The 21,218-nt window shown below is 36.7% G+C and overlaps 1 protein-coding gene across 8 annotated transcripts in view; it reads left to right on the top strand.

Moving 5' to 3' along the window:
- The window catches only part of USP34 (ubiquitin specific peptidase 34), a 280,827-nt gene that overhangs the window by 159,467 nt on the left and 100,142 nt on the right, over positions 1 to 21,218 (top strand). For all 8 annotated transcript variants that reach the window (XM_054475044.2, XM_063648690.1, XM_063648687.1 and 5 more), the window contains 7 exons: positions 7,486 to 7,586; positions 7,780 to 7,989; positions 12,270 to 12,395; positions 13,887 to 14,009; positions 14,146 to 14,229; positions 15,648 to 15,734; positions 20,347 to 20,547. In XM_054475044.2, coding sequence (XP_054331019.1) covers positions 7,486 to 7,586; positions 7,780 to 7,989; positions 12,270 to 12,395; positions 13,887 to 14,009; positions 14,146 to 14,229; positions 15,648 to 15,734; positions 20,347 to 20,547 — 932 coding nt within the window. The remainder of the gene's footprint in view (positions 1 to 7,485; positions 7,587 to 7,779; positions 7,990 to 12,269; positions 12,396 to 13,886; positions 14,010 to 14,145; positions 14,230 to 15,647; positions 15,735 to 20,346; positions 20,548 to 21,218) is intronic.

Consider the following 21,218-nt stretch of genomic DNA (forward strand, 5'->3'; position numbering starts at 1 on the left):
AATTTTTTTGTATTTTTAGTAGAGACAGGGTTTCACCATGTTGCCTAGGCTCGTCTCAAACTCTTGAGCTCAAGCTTTCTGCCCACTTGGGCCTCCCAAAGTGCTGGTATTACAGGCATGAGCCACCACGTGCAGCCAACATGTAGTATTTTTTCTTACAGACATTAATCAGTCTTCACTTTTGTCTTAGTGTTCTGGGCCTGAGTATAGGTCTTTTTTCAATGATTGTGATTGGTGCTTCAGTATTTACATGTTTAGTTATTTAGCACGGGACCCTTTCAGTTTGGCACATTATATTTTTCAATCTGGAGAAATTTTCTTGAAATGGTTCATAGATTTCTTGTCTTCTATTTTATTATTTTCTCTCCTTATGGAACATATCCATTATCTAGATGTTTTGCCTGTAAGACTCTTCCTAATTTATCTTTTCTATGTTTCTTTTTTCTTTTTAAGTTTTAACTCAAGTTCCTGAGAGATGTTCTCAACGTTATTTTGCAGTCTTTCTACTGAGTTTTTCATTTCTACTGTCATGCTTTTAATATCTAAGAGCTCTTTTTTCTCTGAAAAAATATGCCTATTTTTAAAGTTGAAATATCTTTTTGAGATTAACATTTTTCTTAAGAATTTTGATTTTTTTTTCATTCTGTTGGTGTCTACATTTTAGTGTTTAGATTATTTGCATTCAATGTAAATATTTTCTGTTTGTCCCATCTCTTCATTTTCTCTTTTAGCACATATTTAGCACTTCTGACACTTTTCATTGCTGTGCATAGATCTAAGTTTCTATTTTGTTTCTTTTCCCCCTTTCTTTCTGTTATTTTGTTTTTATTTATTTGTTTTTTTGAGACAGGGTCTCACTCTGTCACCCAGGCTAGAGTGAAGTGGCATAATCACAGTTCACCACAGCCTTAACCTCCCGTTCTCAGGTGATCCTCCCACCTGAGTCTCTGGAGTAGCTGGGACTACTGGTGCTGGCCATCATGCCCAGCTGATTTTTGTATTTTTTGTAGAGACAGGGTTTTGCCATGTTGCCCAGGCTGGTTTTTTAACTCCTGGACTCAAGTGGTCCTCCCGCCTTGGCCGCCCAAAGTCCTTGGATTACAGGGATGACCCACTGCGCCCAGCCTTTTCAGACCCTTCTTTCTAATAAACTTCCTTTAAAGCTTTGTACTCTAGGTCTTCTGGTGACAAATTTTCTCAAGCTTTTTTTGTCTAGAAAAAAGTTTCTCTAAAAATGTTTATTTTGCCTTCATTGTTGATGGATATTTTCACTGGACATCAAATACTAGGTCATGAGGTTTTTTTATCCTCTTCAGAACTGTATTTATTTTTTTTAATTAACATCCAAGTCTTATAAACTCTTATTTATTAAAAAGGAAATCATGAGATTGAGTCCTTATTAACATCCAAGTCTTATAAACTCTTTTTTTTTTTAAATTTAAGTTCTAGGGTACATGAGCACAACACCCAGGTTTCTTACATATGTATACATGCACCATGTTGGTGTCCTGCACCCATTAACTTGTCATTTACATTAGGTATATCTCCTAATGCTATGCCTCACGACTCCCCCCACCCCATGACAGGCCCCGGTGTGTCATGTTCCCCTTCTTGTGTCCAAGTGTTTTCATTGTTCAGTTCCCACCTATGAGTGGGAACATGTGGTGTTTGGATTTTTGTCCTTGCGATAGTTTGCTGAGAATGATGGTTTCCAGCTTCATCCATGTCCGTACAAAGGACATGAACTCATCCTTTTTTATGGCTGCATAGTATTCCATGGTGTATATGTGCCACATTTTCTTAATCCAGTCTGTCATTGATGGACATTTGGGTTGGTTCCAAGTCTTTGCTATTGTGAATAGTGCCGCAATAAACATATGTGTGCATGTGTCTTTATAGCAGCATGATTTGTAATCCTTTGGGTATATACCTAGTAATGGGATGGCTGGGTCAAATGGTATTTCTAGTTCTAGATCCTTGAGGAATCGCCACACTGTCTTCCACAATGGTTGAACTAGTTTACAGTCCCACCAACTGTGTAAAAGTGTTCCTATTTCTCCACATCCTCTCCAGCAGCTGTTGTTTCCTGACTTTTTAATGATCGCCATTCTAACTGGTGTGAGATGGTATCTCATTGTGGTTTGGATTTACATTTCTCTGATGGCAAGCGATGATGAGCATTTTTTCATGTGTCTGTTAGCTGCATAAATGTCTTCTTTTGAGAAGTGTCTGGCCATACTGCTCAAGGTAATTGATAGATGCAGTGCCATCCCCATCAAGCTACTAATGACTTTCTTCACAGAATTGGACTACTTTAAAGTTCATATGGAACCAAAAAAGGGCCCGCATTGCCAAGACCATCCTAAGCCAAAAGAACAAAGCTGGAGGCATCATGCTACCTGACTTCAAACTATACTACAAGGCTATAGTAACCAAAACAGCATGGTACTGGTACCAAAACAGAGATATAGACCAATGGAACAGAACAGAGCCCTCAGAAATAATACCAGACATCTACAACCATCTGTTCTTTGACAAACCTGACAAAAACAAAAAATGGGGAAACGATTCCCTATTTAATAAATGGTGCTGGGAAAACTGGCCAGCCATATGTAGAAAGCTGAAACTGGATCCCTTCCTTACACCTTATACAAAAAATAATTAAAGATGGATTAAAGACTTAACACCTAAAACCATAAAAACCCTAGAAGAAAACCTAGGCAGTACCATTCAGGACATAGGCATGGGCAAGGACTTCATGTCTAAAACATAAAAAGCAATGGCAACAAAAGCCAAAATAGACAAACGGGATCTATTTAAACTAAAGAGCTTCTGCACAGCAAAAGAAACTACCATCCGAGTGAACAGGCAACCTACAGAATGGGAGAAAATTTTTGCAATCTGCTCATCTGACAAAGGGCTAATACCCAGAATCTACAAAGAACTCAAATTTACAAGAAAAAAACAACCCCATCAAAAAGTGGGTGAAGGATATGAACAGACACTTCTGTTTCAGAACTTTAAAATTGTTGTTCTGTTATTATTTGGCTTGCAAAGTTTGTGACCTGAGTTGGTGGTTTTCCTTATCTTTTGTCCTTTACAGCCAACAATGGGGGAAAAAAAGGATATAAAGATTTTTCTTTAACATTGATTTTCAGCATTTTGATTATGAGTGTGCCTTTCTTTCTGTTTGAGATCTGGGTTTAGTTTACCTTCTTAGATCTGTGAGATTATAACTTTTATCAAACTTAGAAAAGGTTAGTAATTATATAGTGCTTCATTTTTTTCTCTTTTTCTTCTCTCCTTAACCTTTTAATTTCTGAGCCTATAATGTTTCTAGGCTATTGGTTAAGGTGTTGCTGATTTCTGAGGCACTGTTCCTTTTCTTTCTTCCTTTTATTTTTTGTGTGTGAGGGTTAGATGTTGATCTTACTCTTATGCTAAATCATTTTGCGATTTATCTTTTTTCGGGGCTTGCTGTTCATCACAAGTTTATTTTGTGGTCATCTTTCAAACTTTGTTGGTATGATCTCTTCTTTTTTTCTCCTTGTCAGTTTATGTCTGTGATTTTTTTTTTTCTTGAGTCTCGCACTCTTGCCCAGGCTGGAGTGCAGTGGCGCAGTCTTGGCTCACTGCAACCTCCGCCTTTGGGTTCAAGCAATTTTTCTGCCTCAGCCTCCCAAGTAGCCGCGACTACAGGCGCGCTGCACCACGCCTGGCTAATTGTTGTATTTTTAGTAGAGACAGGGTTTCATCATATTGGCTAGGCTGGTCTCGAACTCCTGACCTCATGATTGGCCTGCCTTGGCTTCCCAAAGTGCTGGGATTTACAGGCGTGAGCCACCACACCTGTCCTACATCTGTAAAATTTTTAAAATTTATTTTATTGGTGTTGTAAAGGGGAAAAATTACATGTGTGTTTTCAGTATTCAATTATAAATCAAGAGTTTTTAAGATTTCATTTTGTCTTGAAACAGTATTTTTTTTAAAAGGTAGAAATTCTATTTAGAACTGATAAGGAATAAGCAGTCCTTATGTTAAAAAGATCTTCTCAAAAGTAGTAAAAGATAGAAAGCAGCTCAATATATTATAAAATCCAGTTCAGCCATAATAGTCAACATTAATGTGTTGTCATTGTCCATCCAGCGTGCTATATAAAAGTACCATAAACGGGGTAGCTTATAAACAAAAGAAATTTATTTCTCATGGTCTGGAACCTGGGAATTCCAAGATCAAGTTGCCAGCAGATTCAGTGTCAAGTGACAGCTTTCTCATAGATGGTGCTTTATTGCTGTTTCTTCATTTGGTAGAAGGGTCAAGCAAGCTCCTTTTAGCCTCTTTTGTAGAGACACCACTCCCATTGATGGAGGACTCTGCCTAATATCTAATAACCTCCAAAAGATCCCACCTGCCAATATCATCACCTTGGTAATTAGGATTTGACATACAAATTTGGGGAACACATATATTCAAACTATAACACTTGTCATTAACACATAGAATATTGGCCTATCTCACATCAAATACAGGCCAGTATGCTAAATAAAATGCTAGTCATTGCAGTTCTCTTTTGGAACAAAGTTATGCATGCTTTATTAGAGTAGCAATTAATCGTGACTAAGAGTGTTTTAATATTGTAAATATCAATCATTACATTTAATTGTCTCATCAAGTTAGACATTTAATAAAAATCTACCAAAGTATTGCCAGGCACAGTAGCTCATGCCTGTAATCCCAAGGCTTTGAGGCCAAGGCGGGCGGATCATTTGCGGTCAGGAGGTCGAGACCAGCCTGGCCAACATGACAAAACCCTGTCTCTACTAAAAGTACAAAAATTAGCTGGGCCTGGTGGTGTGCACCTGTAATCCCAGCTACTTGGAAGGCTGAGGCATGAGAATCGCTTAAGCCCAGGAGGTGGAGGTTGCAGTGAGCTGAGATCATGCCATTGCACTCCAGCCTGGACGACAGAGCAAGACTCCTCAAAACAAAACAAAACAAAAAAACTACCAAAGTATTAATGGCTGACGCCTGTAATCCGAGCACTTTGGGAGGCCGAAGTGGGCAGATCATGAGGTCAGGAGATAAGACCATCCTGGCTAACATGGTGAAACCCCATCTCTACTAAAAATACAAAAAATTAGCCAGGCGTGGTGGCAGGCGCCTGTAGTCCCAGCTACTCGGGAGGCTGAGGCAGGAGAATGGCGTGAACCCAGGTGGCGGAGCTTGCAGTGAGCTGAGATTGCGCCACTGCACTCCAGCCTGGGCGACAGAGCGAGACTCTGGAGACTCCGTCTCAAAAAAAAAAGTTTAATACAGAATTTCTGTCCATCCAGTAGCCAAAGCTTTTCTTAATGAATACGCTGCTTTATAAGCATTTACTTCTAGTTTTGTATAATACAAAATGATTTGAATAAAGTAAAATACACTATAAAATGGTATAGCTATTAGATTACTCAGTTATAATTTGTGAGCAACATGATGAATAGGACACTAAAGAAATCAAGTACACAATAGCAATTTTAAGATGTTATGATATTCTGGCTGGGCCGTGGTGGCTCATGCCTGTAATCCTAGCACTTTGTGGGGCCAAGGCAGGTGGATCACCGGAGGTCAAGAGTTCAAGACCAGCCTGGCCAACATGGAGAAACCTGTCTCTACTAAAAATACAAAAATTAGTTAAGTGTGATGGTGCACGTCTGTAGTCCCAGCTATTCAGGAGGCCGAGACTGGAGAATTGCTTGAACCCAGGAGGCGTAGGATGCAGTGAGCTGATATTGAGCCACTGCACTCCAGCCTGGGTGACAGAGTGACACTCCATCTCAAAAAAAAAAAAAAAAAATTACAATAATATGATGTCTTTGTAAAATGTGAGAATAAAACTTTTGGAGATAAGTGAACAGCTGAGTAAATTGAAATAGCATGTCTCTGTATAGAATATTATAAAGATATTAGGTAAATTTATTTTTTAAAATGTTCTATCAATAATTCCAATGTAATTTTTGTTTAAAATTTGATGAAATTACTGTGAAGTTATCTGTATGAATAAACTAAGCAATATTACAAGTTCTGGAAGGTCAGTAAATTGGCACTTTACAAAAAAAGAAAAAGAACAAAAAAGTTCTGGGAGAAAGATTCAAAAGGATAATAGAAAGTTGAACTTCTGTACTAGCTATATAAACATTAAACCATAATATGATTTTGGTGTGGGAATTGTTAGTTAAATGATACAGAATGGATACTGAAAATTAGTCATATGTATTGTTTAGTTTGGGGAAAGAAAAACCCCTTCTTTTTCTAATATTTAGGATATGTTTAAAATGTTGTATCTGTATTAACAAATGGTAGGAAAATTTAGAAGAAAATAGGATTGAATGTTTGTCAAACCATTTTGAGGGCGAAGGTTGAGGGCTAGAAATAATGAGAAAGGGAAAGAATCATAGATTTAGCTACACAATGATTAGCAATTTAGTTATTAAAAAATTGTGCTTAAGGCAAATTGCCAATATGACTCGTCTTGGAAGAAAAACATATTCCTTCTGTGTCTGAAATACTTTTCCACAGACCTTTTTTATTTATGTGAAGGGAAAGGTAATTTTAAAATGTTATGTGTCATTATGAAAAGCAATAGCCTTACCCCACTCATTTTACTTGAAAGTAATTGTTTAGTGTCTGTTCAGTGGAGTTTTTCTATATTGAATGAAATTTAGCAATATTTTTAAAGTTTAAATTATTCATCAGACGTTTAATTTTGCTTAATTTTCCTGCTCTAATCATTTTTTTTCCCCAGAAAGTTGTACATTGTACAATACTTAATTTGAATGTCTTCTCCATTTTAGTGCCTGGCATGCATGTGTGAATAAAACACCTCTGCCCTTGTGGAACTGGGAATTTGTCATTCTTCCTTTCCTTTTCCCTTTCCTTTTTTTTTTCTTTCTTTCTTTCTTTCTTTTTCCTTCCCTTCCCTTCCCTCTCTTTTTTCTCCTCACCCTCCCTTCCCTTCCCAGATAACAAATATGAGGCATTAACAAGTGCTTTAAAGAAAGATAAAGCAGAGTAAAGGGTTAATGGTGAAATGAAGCTTTTAGATTGGGCGGTAAGGAAAAAGCCCCCATTGGATGAGAGACTTGAAAGAGGTGAGAAAATAAGTATCTTGAATTCCTGGAGAGGAATCTTAGTCCTTGAGTTGGTAATATACTTGTTATTTTCAAGAAAGGGCAAGGAGGCCAGTTGGCTGAACATAGTGTGAGGTGGGGAAGATGGTGGGAAATGAAGTTGAAGGTGTAGGCAGCAAAAAGGACTTAATGTATTCTAGAAATAACTATCCTCAATCTATTGAGTTTTCTGTCTTTACCTTAGATCTGGAGGGTTGGAATTACATTTAAACTTAACATGTAGTGTGTTTAATTGCTACAACTACATATTCTTATCAGTACATAAGTTAATTCTTAAAAAATAAATTCATTTCCATGTTTTGCTGTTTTTAAGGAGGCCTCATGGGACCTGTCAGGATGATTTCATCTGGACATGAGTTAACAACAGATTATGATGAAAAAGCACTTCATGAGCTCGGTTTTAAGGATATGCAGGTACATATATAAAACGTGGTTTGAGTTTTAATGATCTGTTTATAATCATCAGTTGAATAGTCGCAGATGTAGTTTAAAAACAGCTCTTATTGCTTTGTTATATTAAAATTTTAAGTGATTCTATACATGAAATTTACTGTTTTATTAAACTAAAAGCTTGATATGCATAAATTTTTTTTCCTGTTTTTTATAGATGGTATTTGTGTCTTTGGGTGCACCAAGGAGAGAACGGAAAGGGGAAGGTGTTCAGCTGCCAGCATCTTGCCTCCCACCCCCTCAGAAGGACAACATTCCAATGCTTTTGCTTTTACAAGAACCTCATTTAACTACTCTTTTTGATTTATTAGAGATGCTTGCATCATTTAAACCACCCTCAGGAAAAGTGGCAGTGGATGATAGTGAGGTGACTATGTTTCATTTTCACAAATCTTGTTTTGTGTCTCTGTTGAGAGGATATAGTAACTTTAATAAAACTATAGTTTATAAAACGTTATAAAGTATGTAATAATTTTCTCTCCTTTTTTTTGTTTTGTTTTGTTTTGTTTTGTTTGAGACGGCATCTCACTCTGTTGACCAGGCTGGAGTGCAGTGGCACAATCTCAGCTCACTGCAAGCTCCAGCTCCCGGGTTCATGCCATTCTCCTGCCTCAGCCTCCCAAGTAGCTGGGATTACAGGTGTATGCCACCACGCCCAGCTAATTTTTACATTTATAATAGAGATGGGGTTTCACTATGTTGGTCAGGCTGGTCTTGAACTCCTGTCCTCATGATCCACCCGCGTCGGCCTCCCAAAGTGCTGGGATTACAGGCATGAGCCACCGTGCCTGGCCCTCAGTAATCTTTTAAGAGAAGTAAAATTGGGTGGGGGCGGTGGCTCACGCCTGTGATCCCAGCACTTTGGGAGGCTGAGATGGGCAGATCATGAGGTCAGGAGTTCAAGACCAGCCTGACCAACATGGTGAAACCCCGTCTCTACTAAAAATACAAAAATCAGCTGGGTATGGTGCCGTGTGCCTGTAATCGCAGCTACTCAGGAGGCTGAGGCAGGAGAATCGCTTGAATCCAGCAGGCAGAGGTTGCAGTGAGCCGAGATTGCACCACTGCACTCCAGCCTGGGTGACTGAGCGAGACTCCGTCTAAAAAAAAAAAAAAAAATTACTGTTTTTAATACTTTGGTCTAGAAAGGGCTCTCTGAGGGAGACTATATATAATCTGAGCTAGAAGGATGAAAAGCTAGTTAGAAAGATGAGAAATGGTTTAGATAGAGTAATCTGGACGAAGGGTTTCTGGAGAAATGCTTGATATAAAGCGTTAGGCAAGTTTAGGAATTGTTAGAGCTAGAGAAGAGAATGTGGAAGAGGATGGGAGAGTAGAATGGGAGGAATGAAATTGGAAAGCTAGGCAGAGCGAAATAATGTAAACCTTTTGCGTCGTTTTGAGTCATTTCCATTTTACTGAAAGTGGACATCATTAAAAGATTTTAAACAGAGAATAAACAGATGTTCTGGTTTGTGTTTTGTACCTAATAAGTTTCTTTGGCAAAAGTAACAAAGTCAGTAAAGCATTTGATGTACGAGTCCAGGAACGAGTTGCCCTGGAATAGGATGGCAGCAGTGGAAATAAATCGACAACAGGTCAAAACAACATCACTTGGTGGTGGTTTGGGTTTTAGGAGTAGGGAATGAAGAGGAGAAGGAAGACAAAAATGGCGTTGGGTTTCTGGCCAGTGCACCTGGGTGGGTTCCATTTGAGCTGGAGGATAGATGGATGCCTGAGGAACATCAAATAGAGATGTCAGGTAATCACTTGGATATATAAGAATGGAGCTCAGAGAAAAAAGGTATAGTCTAGAAAAATGGTTTGTGGGTTATCACTATAAAGATGCCATTTATTATTATTTTTATTTTTGTGAGACACGGTCTCAGTGTGTCGCCCAGGCTGTAGTGCAGTGGTATGATCGTAGCTCAGTGTAGCCTTGATCTCTCACGTTCAAGTGATCCTGCTGCCTCAGCCTCCTGAATAGGTGGAACTCCAGGCGCATGCCAGTGTGCCTGGCTAATTTTTTAATTTTTTTGTAGACATGGTCTCTCTATGTTGCCCAGGTTGGTTTCAAACTCCTGGCTTCAAGCGATCCTCCCACCTCAGCCTCCCAAAGTGCTGGGATCATAGGCATAAGCTGCTGTGCCCAGCCTGAAGATGGCATTCAGAGGCAAGAGTATGTATGATATCACCTAAAGGAGCCGTATCCAATCCACTAACTTTTAAAACAATGCCTTTAAATGGGCTTATTCTAAGACCTTTTCATGTATTCATGTAGCTTATGCAGTGAATCACAATTTTGAGACTGAGAGGTAGGTAAAATGGTGGTATTTTGATGGTTTTCTCTGTGTTAGGCTAGTATGCTTTTCTTTCTTCCCCAAGATTAAGTGACTGCTTCCTGTTTCCATGATGTGTTTGATAATGGATGCAGTGGGCTGCCATTGAGCCTTCTGTTTCTTATACCTCAGTTTCTCACGTGATGGTACATTCTTAAATTCCCAAGAAATCTCCATTGTTTTTTCAAGCAGAATAATCATTAATAGGTGCCCATGAAACCTCCGTTTTCTCACCTAGTCCTGGTGTTCTGTTCCATGTATTAGGGGAATAATGTGAGGAGGGGGACAAAAATTTGGAGAAGGTTTTTTCAAAAGAGGAGTTGTTCAAATTGGGTCCAACTACTGTTAAGAGTGAACAGAAAAACATTATAGATTTTCTTCATTAAGAAAGCAAATGACATGTTTGAGGAACTGGGAATACAAGCATAGTGTAATTTAAATACTAGGACAGAAAGGTAGACTGTAACCTGTATCGCAAAAGGACCTAAATGATTTTTTTTTTTTAATCCATCATTATGGCGGGTTTTAAGCAGCAAAATAAGCTCTTTTCTGGGCTTTTAGAAACAAAATTTAGATGTTTGTGTGGAGGATGTAGTAGAGAAAACCAGGACCAGTGATAAGAGATCCTGGGCTGTTAGGTTAATAGGCTGTTATGTTAGTCTGAGTAGTGAGACTTAAACCAAAGGGAAAGCATTTCATTGTTTCAGCAGATTTCTTTTTTTTTCTTTTTTTTTTTTGAGACAGAGTCTCACTCTGTCCTCCAGGCTGGAGTGCAGTAGCGTGTTATCTGCTCACTGCAACCTCCGCCTCCCAGGTTCAAGTGATTCTCCTGCCTCAGCCTCCTGAGTAGCTGGGACTACAGGCGCACGCCACCACACCCAACTAGTTTTTTTTTTGTATTTTTGTAGAGACGGGGTTTCACTCTGTTAGCCAGGATGGTCTTGATCTCCTGACCTTGTGATCCGCCCGCCTCTGCCTCCCAAAGTGCTGGGATTACAGGTGGGAGTCACTGCACCCAGCTGCAGATATTTTATTGAATGTTATTTTTGGCAGGTTGATAACAGGGATTCTTTGCTGAATAAGATAGGTTTGGCCCTGATGAGAGTTACACAAAAAAGTAAAAGTATCTTTACTGTGTATGTCTCATGAGACTTTCAGTCATAGCAGAACATACTTATGCACACTTTGAAGATATTTTTCCTTCTAATCCTTTTTTGCATAGAGTTCAATATTTCTCTCGTTTTAATGATTATTTACAAAGGAATGATGAGTTGTTTTATTGAAGAACTGAGTGCCATTTCCTCAATTATAGCACAAGTGTTACTCGAGGGTTGCTTCTCTTTGTTCATCAAGCCTGTGAAAGAACAAATTTACCTTGAAACTTTCTAAGATTTCCTTGACATTGGAGAATTGCTTGAACCCGGGAGGCGGAGGTTGCAGTGAGCTGAAATCGTGCCATTGCACTCCAGCCTGGGCAACAAGAGCGAAACTCCAAAAATAAAGATTTCCTTGCCACCAAAGTGCACCATCTTTCTGCCATTATACCAAAAGAACTAAGTTTCTTTTTATGGGCTTATAGAATATCCCTAGACCATGTTATACCAAAGAATCACTATGATAGTAGCAGTAGTAATAAATTTATACTCCGTGGAAAATACCAAAACTGTCAATTTAGTTTTTACTCTTTTTACCTCTCAGGGTGGTACTTTAATTTTTTTTTAATTGCCTATTTCCTAAATGGTTTTTGAAACGTTGTTTAGCTTACTCTTGCCTTAGCAAGTTTTGGAACTCAGATTTAACAAATGATAATGGAAGAAAATAGGTCTTTAAAATTGTTTGCTTTCTTCTTAATGTCTGCTCATCTGAGACTGGAAAATGAGGTTTAGATTAGCAAAATAAGAGAAACAGGCTCTTTTCCTAAATGGCAGTTCAAGGATTTAATTCACCAAGTCTTTATTATGCTTAGAATAGTGACCTGCAAAATGGAAATAGATGATAGTCATATTGAAATTTGTTCGAATGGCCTTCAAACAGATGTTTTCACTTTTATTTCAAAAGTTTCCTGAGGAACATGATCAGTCTTAGAGGAAAGCTTTTCTAGAAAAATGTTCAGTAAGAAGTTGAAAAAACACTGCTTGGCTATTAATTTTCTCAAATATTACGTATCATATAACAAATGTTTCATTTCTCACTTTTCAAAAAGTGAGGCTAAAAACTATTAGCAAATTTGATAATTATTTTAGGCAAAAATTTGAACTTAAAACTTTTCTGATCTGTTTTGATAAAGCAGTTGTTCTTATTTGTGTAGAGCTTACGATGTGAAGAACTTCATCTTCATGCAGAAAATCTGTCTAGGCGGGTCTGGGAGCTACTGATGCTTCTTCCTACATGTCCTAATATGTTGATGGCATTCCAGAATATCTCAGATGAGCAGGTGAGCCCACAAAATCTCTTTACTCTCCTAGAGGCTGTTACCAGTTTACATTCCTGTTGACAGTGTAGAAGATTGCCTGTTGATGTACCCTCAGTAAATCTGAATATAGTTTTTACCCATATAATAGGTAAAAAGTACCACTGCATTTTAATGTTCATTTGTTTATTTAGTGAGGGTGAATAATGGGTGAATAATATATCAGAGGCTAAATGTAAGATGAAGATGTTTTCTAAAATTATTGACATTTTATATTAGTGTTTTTTCATATTACAGTATGCTTTTAATATTTTTTGTTCTTAGTAACAAAAAGTAATGTTTAGAGAAAATACACAGAGGTGAAATGATGTGCATCAGTGTTTGTTTTGTATGCTTATACAAATTAACTGACGGAATTGGAGAAAATGAGGCAAATAAATTTAGTATCTGTGTGGTAATTTTTTTTCCACATGGACACCATCTCATATGTGTGTTGGGTATCTTTGTAAAGTCTTTAAAGACTGTTTTTATTTATTTATTTATTTATTTTTGAGATAAGGTCTTACTCTGTTACCCAGGCTTGAGTACAGTGGTGTGGTCTCAGCTCACTGCAACCACAACCACGAGGGCTCAAGTGATCCTTCCTCCCCCGACCTTCCCCAGTAGCTGAGACCATAGGCGTGTGCACCATGCCTGGCTCATTTTTGTATTTTTAGTAGAGACAGGGTTTCACCGTTTTGGCCAAGTTGAACTATAACTCCTGACTTCAAAAGATCTGCCCACCTCAGCCTCCCAAAATGCTGGGATTATAGGCATGAGCCACTGCTCCTGGCTTAAAGATTGTTTTTAAAATTTGTATAATAAGTAGTTTATTTGAGGAGATCTCCGAAAGAACTCCTATAGGATGAATGAAAAAATAAATGTCCTAATGTTATACTAATTCTAGGATTTGGAACATTATCATGTGATTTTGGGAGCTCCAGTATCTCACAAGACTTGGAAGTTAAGAAGATGGGCTCTTCAAAATGCCAAATGATGACTTACACTAGCGCTAGTAATAGCATTTCAAAGATGCACATTAAGTGTGAATTACATTATTTCATGAATTGACAGTAGAAAACAGCAGTGTTCCTGAGTTCATGTATTTGTATGACTTTTAAATATATAGTTGTAACTATTAAGTACAGACATTTAATTCATCACCATCTTTAGAAGTTTACCCACTCAACTAGGTTACAATGTTGTTTCTTCTTTTAATTGGGAAGATTAGCAGTTAATTATTTTCGCATGCTGCTGTTTGTATATTAATTTTATTGGTTTTATTTTCAAAAATTTAATGAATAATTGATGCTTTAAGCATACCATTTGTACCAATTATATAACTAGTCTTCATATGTTTTGTTTCAAAGTATATATAATATTTTGAGTTTTTATGTAGTGTCAATTTGTTTAAAGTTTTTCTTTTTTGTGTTCCCTGAGTAAGTTGGCTTGAGAAACATGTTTTTCTAATTTAAGAGTAATGATGGATTTAATTGGAAAGAACTTCTCAAAATTAAGAGCGCCCACAAGCTATTGTATGCTCTGGAAATTATTGAAGCACTGGGAAAACCTAATAGAAGAATAAGGAGGGAGTCTACGGTAATTGCATTTCCATTATTATCATTAAATGTTTGCATTCTTTCTGGAGCAAAATTCTATAATGTATTGTCTTTTCCATTCTAGAATAATTCTTTCTTCCGCCATTCTGCCTTACTTTTTTTGCCTTTTCTCGTAGGGAAGTTACAGTGATCTTTATCCAGATTCAGATGATTCAAGTGAGGATCAAGTGGAAAATAGTAAAAATTCCTGGAGTTGCAAGGTTTGATCATACGTGTTTTTCAATGTATTGATAAAAATAATTTATCTCCAGTTTTTCAAAAGTGGGTACCATAATTTTTCATTGATTTTAAACTAATATACTATTAAAATAAAGCATAGTTTAAAAATCATGTATTACTTTAAGTTGCAATAATGTAAACTGAGATTATTTAATGCCTTGGTGCTCCTGTTTTTAGCTCTGATTTTCCCTCTATTGAAATACTGTGAGAGGCCTGGCATGGTGGCTCACGCCTGTGATCCAGCCCTTTGGGAGGCTGAGACGGATGGATCACTTGAGGTCAGGAGTTTGAGACCAGCCTGGCCAACATGGTAAAACCCGTTTCTCTACAAAAAATGCAAAAATGAGCTGGGTGTGGTAGCACGCCGCCCATATTCCCAGCTACCCAGGTGGCTGAGGCAGGAGAATCACTGGAACCCAGGAGGTGGAGGTTGCAGTGAGCTGAGATGGCACCACAGCACTCCAGCCTGGGCAGCAAAAAAAGATACTGTGAGGATATACCAGTGTCTAGGACTAAATGGCTAATGGAATAGAAAGATGTTTATAGGCCTTTTCAAGTGTGTGTGTGTGTGTGTGTGTATAAATTTTTTTTTTTTTTTTTTTTTGAGATGGAGTCTCGCTCTGTCACCCAGGCTGGATTGCAGTGGCGTGATCTCTGCTTGCTGCAAGCTCCGCCTCCCAGGTTCACGCCATTCTCCTGCCTCAGCCTCCCGAGTAGATGGTACTACAGGCGCCCACCACCACACCCAGCTAATTTTTTTGTATTTTTAGTAGAGACGGGGTTTCACCATGTTAGCCAGGATGGTCTCGATCTCCTGACCTCGTGATCAGCCCACCTCGGCCTCCCCAAGTGCTGGGATTACAGGTGTGAGCCACCGCGCCCGGCCTCAAGTGTATATTTTTTTAAATTCTTGTTTGTTTTATTTTGTTCTGTTTAGGACAGGGTCTCACCTTGTCACCCAGGCTGGATTGCAGTGGCATGATCATGGCTCACTGCAGCCTTGACCTCCTGGGTTCGAGTGATCCTCCTGCCTCAGCCTCCCTAGTAGCTGAAACTATAGGCACAAGCCACCATACCCGGCCAATTTTTTTATTTTTTGTAGAGATGAGGTCTTCCTATGTTGTCTAGGCTGGTCTCAAAGTCCTAACCTCAAGCCATCCTCTGGCTTTGGCCTCCCAAAGTTCTAGGATTATAGGCATGAACCATTGCACCCACCCTTAAATTCTTGAAAGTAGGCTTTATCTTATTATTTTGTCTAGAAATTAGTTTGGTAATTTAAATGAGTAATTGTGTAAATAAAAGATACGTAATATTTTACATATCCAGTTACTGAATCAACAAGCATTATTGCATTATATATCTGCTTTTCTCTTACTATTACTTTCACAATTGCCTACAGTTTGTTGCTGCTGGAGGGCTTCAACAGTTACTAGAAATTTTTAATTCTGGAATTCTAGAGCCTAAATCGCAGGAATCATGGACTGTGGTAAGTGCAAATTTACGGTTTCAACTAGTTACAGTAGTTATCCCATTTGAAACACTTCCATTTCATCAGCAAGTATAGCTTTTGCCATATAGTTCCTTACAATAAAGTATGGAATATAGCAGAAATGAATTTAAAAATACAGAGTTTGATAAACTAATTAGAAATAAGTTTTTCATGTTATTGGTATTAAAAAATTCTTCTGATAAAATTAATTACTCTAAACTCTGGCCAGTTCTTAAACATGTTTCCTTTAGGTTGATAAATTATATATTAATATTTATGTAAAGTTTGGTTGCTTTTTAAAAATTTGGTTTACATCTTAGGTTTTTTAAAAAACTTTTGTTTTATTTTGTTTTGATCATTTCTTCCTTTATAGTAGTAATAATAAAAAATGTGTTTCCAGACCATGTTGACTGGCTTACGTTGAGATGGATACAGAAATTGAAAGTAAGCCTCTAGAAATTTTTATAGCAATTAGACATTATTGCTGTATTTTTATAATACTTTACAAAAGTATTGGTCCTCAACAAAATGGAATTTTTTTTTCTGTGAACTTGCATAAAAAAATGGAAATTTTTAAAAATGTTAACTTTACCACCATGATTTGAAGAAGTACTATATGAAAATAAAATTGCTTGTTGAATATTTAAATCTTAATAATGATATACAAAACTGCACAGGCCAGTTTCAAGCTCATTGTAAAGGACATTCCATTTTCTTCCATCAAAGCAGTTCAGCATTATCAAACATTGAATTCAAGTATTTTCTTAGTTCCTGTGGTTTTTTGTTTTGTTTTGTTTTGCTTTTTTTGAATTGCCTTCGAACTTAGGAGTCAGGTGTAATGATTTGACATCAAGTAATCTTATGTCTACATTTTTTAGCTCATCAGCTGTCGTCAGTGTTAGTGTATTTTATATGTGGGCTAAGACAGTTGTTGTTCTTCCAGTGTGGCCCAGGGAAGCCAAAAGATTGGACACCCCCATACTAAAGGTTTTCTCTGTTTGTTTTTCTTGAAATTATGAATACTTTCCTGAAGTATTACTAGTAACATTTTATTGCCAGTATGTGGCTTATTGTAGCTTTATAATGCCCAAGATGCAAAGCATGTCTAAGATAGAAATTGCTTTCAGGTCAACTGGTATTTCCTGTTTATAATGCATCTCTCTTAATATTATGAAATATTTCTAAGTTCCGGATTGTTCTTGTTTCTTTTTTTTTTTTCCTTTTCAAATGAGTTTAGTTGAAGTATACCTTTAAAATTTTTTTTGAAATATAGTTAACATGCAATCAATGTACTCCTCCAAAATGTACTGTTTTTACTATATTCACAAAGTTTTGGGACTATGACCAGCATGTAATTCCAGAACAGTTGTATCCCCTCAAAAGAAACCTCCCCCCAAATGCTTTAGCCATAGGCAACCACCATTATAGTCTGCTTTCTGTTTCTGTGGATTTGCCCATTCTGGACATTTCCTATAAATGGAACCATACAATATATGGTCCATTGTGACTGGTTTCTTTCACTTAGCCTATTTTCAAGATTCATCCTTGGAAATAGCAAGTATCAATAATTCATTTTTTTATAATTATATTACATGTTTAATCCATTCACCATTTGAGAAGCATTTGGGTTATTTCTACACTGTGACTATTGTGAGCATTTGTTTATGAGTTTATGCGTAGATAATGCATTTTCACTTCTTTTTGGCATATGCTTAGGAGTGGTATACCTTGCCAATACTTAAGTGGTATTTTATTGTGATTTCTAACATTTACATTTTCCCAATGCTAAGGATCTTGAGCAGCTTTTCATGTGTCTGTTGACCATTCATAAGCATGTATGCATGTATGTGTGTGTGTACACATATATATACACACACACATTCATTCATACATCTTTGGTGAAATGTTTGTTCAGTCACAGCTGAATCCAGGGAGTAGAAGATTGATCAGTTGGTGAACATCTGCATTGTTTCCAGTTTGGGGCTGTTATCAATAATGTTGTTATAAACAGTTGTGCCTTGGGTATAGAGTGCAGTTTCTGGGTCCTGTGGTAACTTCTAACTTTTTGAGGAATTTCCAAACAGTTTACCAAAGCTGCAACATTTTACATTTCTACCAGCGATGTGTGAGGGTTCCAGTTTCTCCACATCCTTTCCAAGACTTGTTAGTGTCTCTTTTATTTTAGCTATCCTAGTGTGTAAAGTGGTACCTAGTTGTGGTTTTGATTTGCATTTCCTTGGTGACTAATGAGGTTGAACATCTTTCCATGTGCTTATTGGCCACTTGTTTATCTTTGGAGTAATGTCAGTTCACATACATTGCCCACTTTTAATTGGGTTGTCTTTTTGTTGATTTGTTAGAATTCCTTATGTATTTCAGATACTGATTCCTTACAGTGCATGTGATTTACAAATATTTTCTCCCATTCTATGGGTTGCCTTTTCCCTTTCTTGAGAGCACCCTGTGATTTACAAAAATTTGTAAATTTGATGAAGTCTAGTGTCTCTGTTTTCCTTTGTGCTTGTCCTTTTGGTGTTGTATCTACAAAACCGTTGCCTCAGCCCCTTACACAGAGATTGATGACTATGTTTTCTGTTAAGAGGTTTCTGGTTTTAGGTCTTACGTTTTTAGGTCTTTGGTGCATTTTAAGTTAATTTTTGCATATGATGTGAGGTTGCAGTATAGTTTTCATGTAATAAATAATGCACTAATTTTAAAGGTTGAGTTTTGAAAAATGTTTATGTAACGCTCTAACATCCAAACAAAGAATATTTCCATTACTTAAGAAGTTCCGTCCTGCAGTTTTGCTATTAATTTTTCTTCCTCCACTTTCTGTTTACTATAGATGAGATTTTCATTTTAGAAAATTTCATGTAATTGGATCAGTGCAATATGTACCATTTTGTATCAGGCTTCTTTTATTCAGAATGATTTTTGAGGTTGTTAAATGTCTTATCAGTAGTTGGTTCGTTTTCATTGCTGAGTAATATGTTTGTTGTATAGGTATACCACAATTCATTTATCTACTCACCTATTGACATTTGAGTGGTTTATAGTTTTGGGTTATTAAAATAAAGCTTCTGTAAACATTCACATACAGGTCATTTGGTATATGTGTGTTTTAATCTCTTGGATTAATACCAAGTAATGAAATTGCTAAATAATATGGTGAGTGTAAGATTAACCTTATAAGAAGATGCCAAACTGTTTTCCAAAACAGTTGTACTATGCAACATACGAGAATTTCATTTACTCCACATCCTTGCCAGAAGTTGATATGGCCAGGGTTTTAAAATTTGAGCTATTCTAGTGGGTATAGTAGTGTTATCTCACAGTGGCTTCACTTGTCCTTCCCTCATTCCTAATGATGTTTAGCATTATGTTGTGTGTTTGTTGATTGTGTGTTTATCTTCTTTTGTGAAATGTCTTAGTAGTATATAGTTGTGAGATGGTTTTTTCCCTTAAACATTATGGAGAAGTCTTTCTCTGATGTGTGTATGGGGACAAGCCCCCCACACATGCTGTGGCTTACTTTTGCATTATACTGACAGTATCTTTTAGGGGAGAGGTTTTAATTTTAAGGAAATTTGTATCCAGTCTACAAATATTTGTTCCAAGGTCACAAAGACTTTTCTCCTCTGCTTTCTGTAAGTTTTATAGTCTTTCCTTTTACATTTAGATCTGTAACAATACGTTTTGAGTTTTGTGTATGCAATATTGAATTTTTTTCCTTCTTCATACGGCTATTTGGTTTTTATAGCACCAATTTGTTGAAAAGACTTTTTTTCTCTCTGAATTATCTTGCTATCTTTCTTTCAGTTCAGTACTATAGTATTGCTATTATTGCAGGAAGAAAGTACCATTTCTTTCTGGTATATTTGTGTAGGAATATATTTGGCAGTGGAATCAGGAGAGCAGGAGGTTAAGAACTTTTGAAGAAAAAGCTGTGAAACTCTCATCTTGTACATAAGTGACATTCTAATTAAAGAAAGTGAACTGTTATTAAAATTGAGCTTCCAGTCAGCTGTAAATTTTATTTTTTATATGTACTAAACAATGTTTAAAACAATTTTTTAAATAAAATAAATGTTTATTTTTAATGTGGTTATGGAAAGTGCAAGAGTTTCAGTTGAATTATTTTCTAGAATTACTAGCAATTGCTTTGGTCCCTAAATATTAAGAGTTTGTGCCACTTGTTTGGAGAAACAGCATATAATACTTTGTTTCTCAGTTAATTTTATTGATAAGTAATATCCTTGTCATTTTAATTTTTTAAAAAATTATAAATTATGAGCAGTATGTTTTTTCAAAAGTCTCATAGCTGTCTATTACATGTATTTTTATATTGCCTTCATTAAAGAAATGAAAGTGTCATTTCCATTTCATTAAATACATCTTGTATACCCTCTTTATTTCTAGATACTTTTTCTTCATTTTTATAAGATTGAATTGATACTGACCATAATATTTGAGCAGCAAAATTTTTATACTACATGATTAAGTACTAGCTATAATTATTTTTATTTTCTGGTCTTTTAATTTCAAAATTGTATTGTGGCCATTCTAAATTAATGAAAATAGGGAATTGACCATTTCTTCTCATTTACAGTGGCAGCTAGACTGTCTTGCTTGCTTGCTGAAGTTAATATGCCAGTTTGCAGTAGATCCATCTGATTTGGATTTAGCTTATCATGATGTCTTTGCCTGGTCTGGTATAGCAGAAAGCCATAGGAAAAGAACCTGGCCTGGCAAATCAAGGAAGGCTGCTGGTGATCATGCTAAGGGTCTTCATATACCACGATTAACAGAGGTAAAGTGCAGAAATTAATGTTTAATGATGAATTCCATTTATTCTTATAAACTGAAGAAATATGCTAATGCTTAAGAAATGTATTCTAGATTACTGTGACTTAACCTGACAGCTGAACTGATGGCATTGTTTTAAAGCAGTAGTGATTTATGAAGCAGTATTGATTTTCATTTCATCATCCAGAATGCAGAAATGAATCGTGCCATTTTAATATCTGTGAGACTGAATTTATTATTTGAACTCAGTAATTTATATACTTTGAGGATGCATTTATGAAAACAGAAGCCATAGTTGGTATTTCAACATAGGAAATTTAAAATAGGGAATGGGTTTTACACGTATGTGTTACAAGGCTTTGAAAGCAAAAGGGAGTTGTGAGGTAACCCAGATAAGGAGCCGTTTACCACCCCTAGATATTGTGGAACATGAGGGAAGTGGTTGGGTTATCAGGAACTTAGAAGCTTGCAGGAGGGATCCTGTTAAACTGGGGTTTAGGCCTCTGAGAAAGCAGTTTTACACTCTTATGCTCATCTGCTATAAGATTCTCAGAGGGGACCTGATAAAGCTGGTGCTAGGAGTGCCTAAAAAAGCTGAAGGCTGAAACAAACTGTCTCTTCTAGGTAAATACTTTTAGATAAATGCTGACACAAAAAAGAAAGGAGGAGTCTCTC

The sequence above is a fragment of the Pongo pygmaeus genome, chromosome 12, assembly GCF_028885625.2.
Source record: "Pongo pygmaeus isolate AG05252 chromosome 12, NHGRI_mPonPyg2-v2.0_pri, whole genome shotgun sequence".
NCBI lineage: Eukaryota > Metazoa > Chordata > Mammalia > Primates > Hominidae > Pongo > Pongo pygmaeus.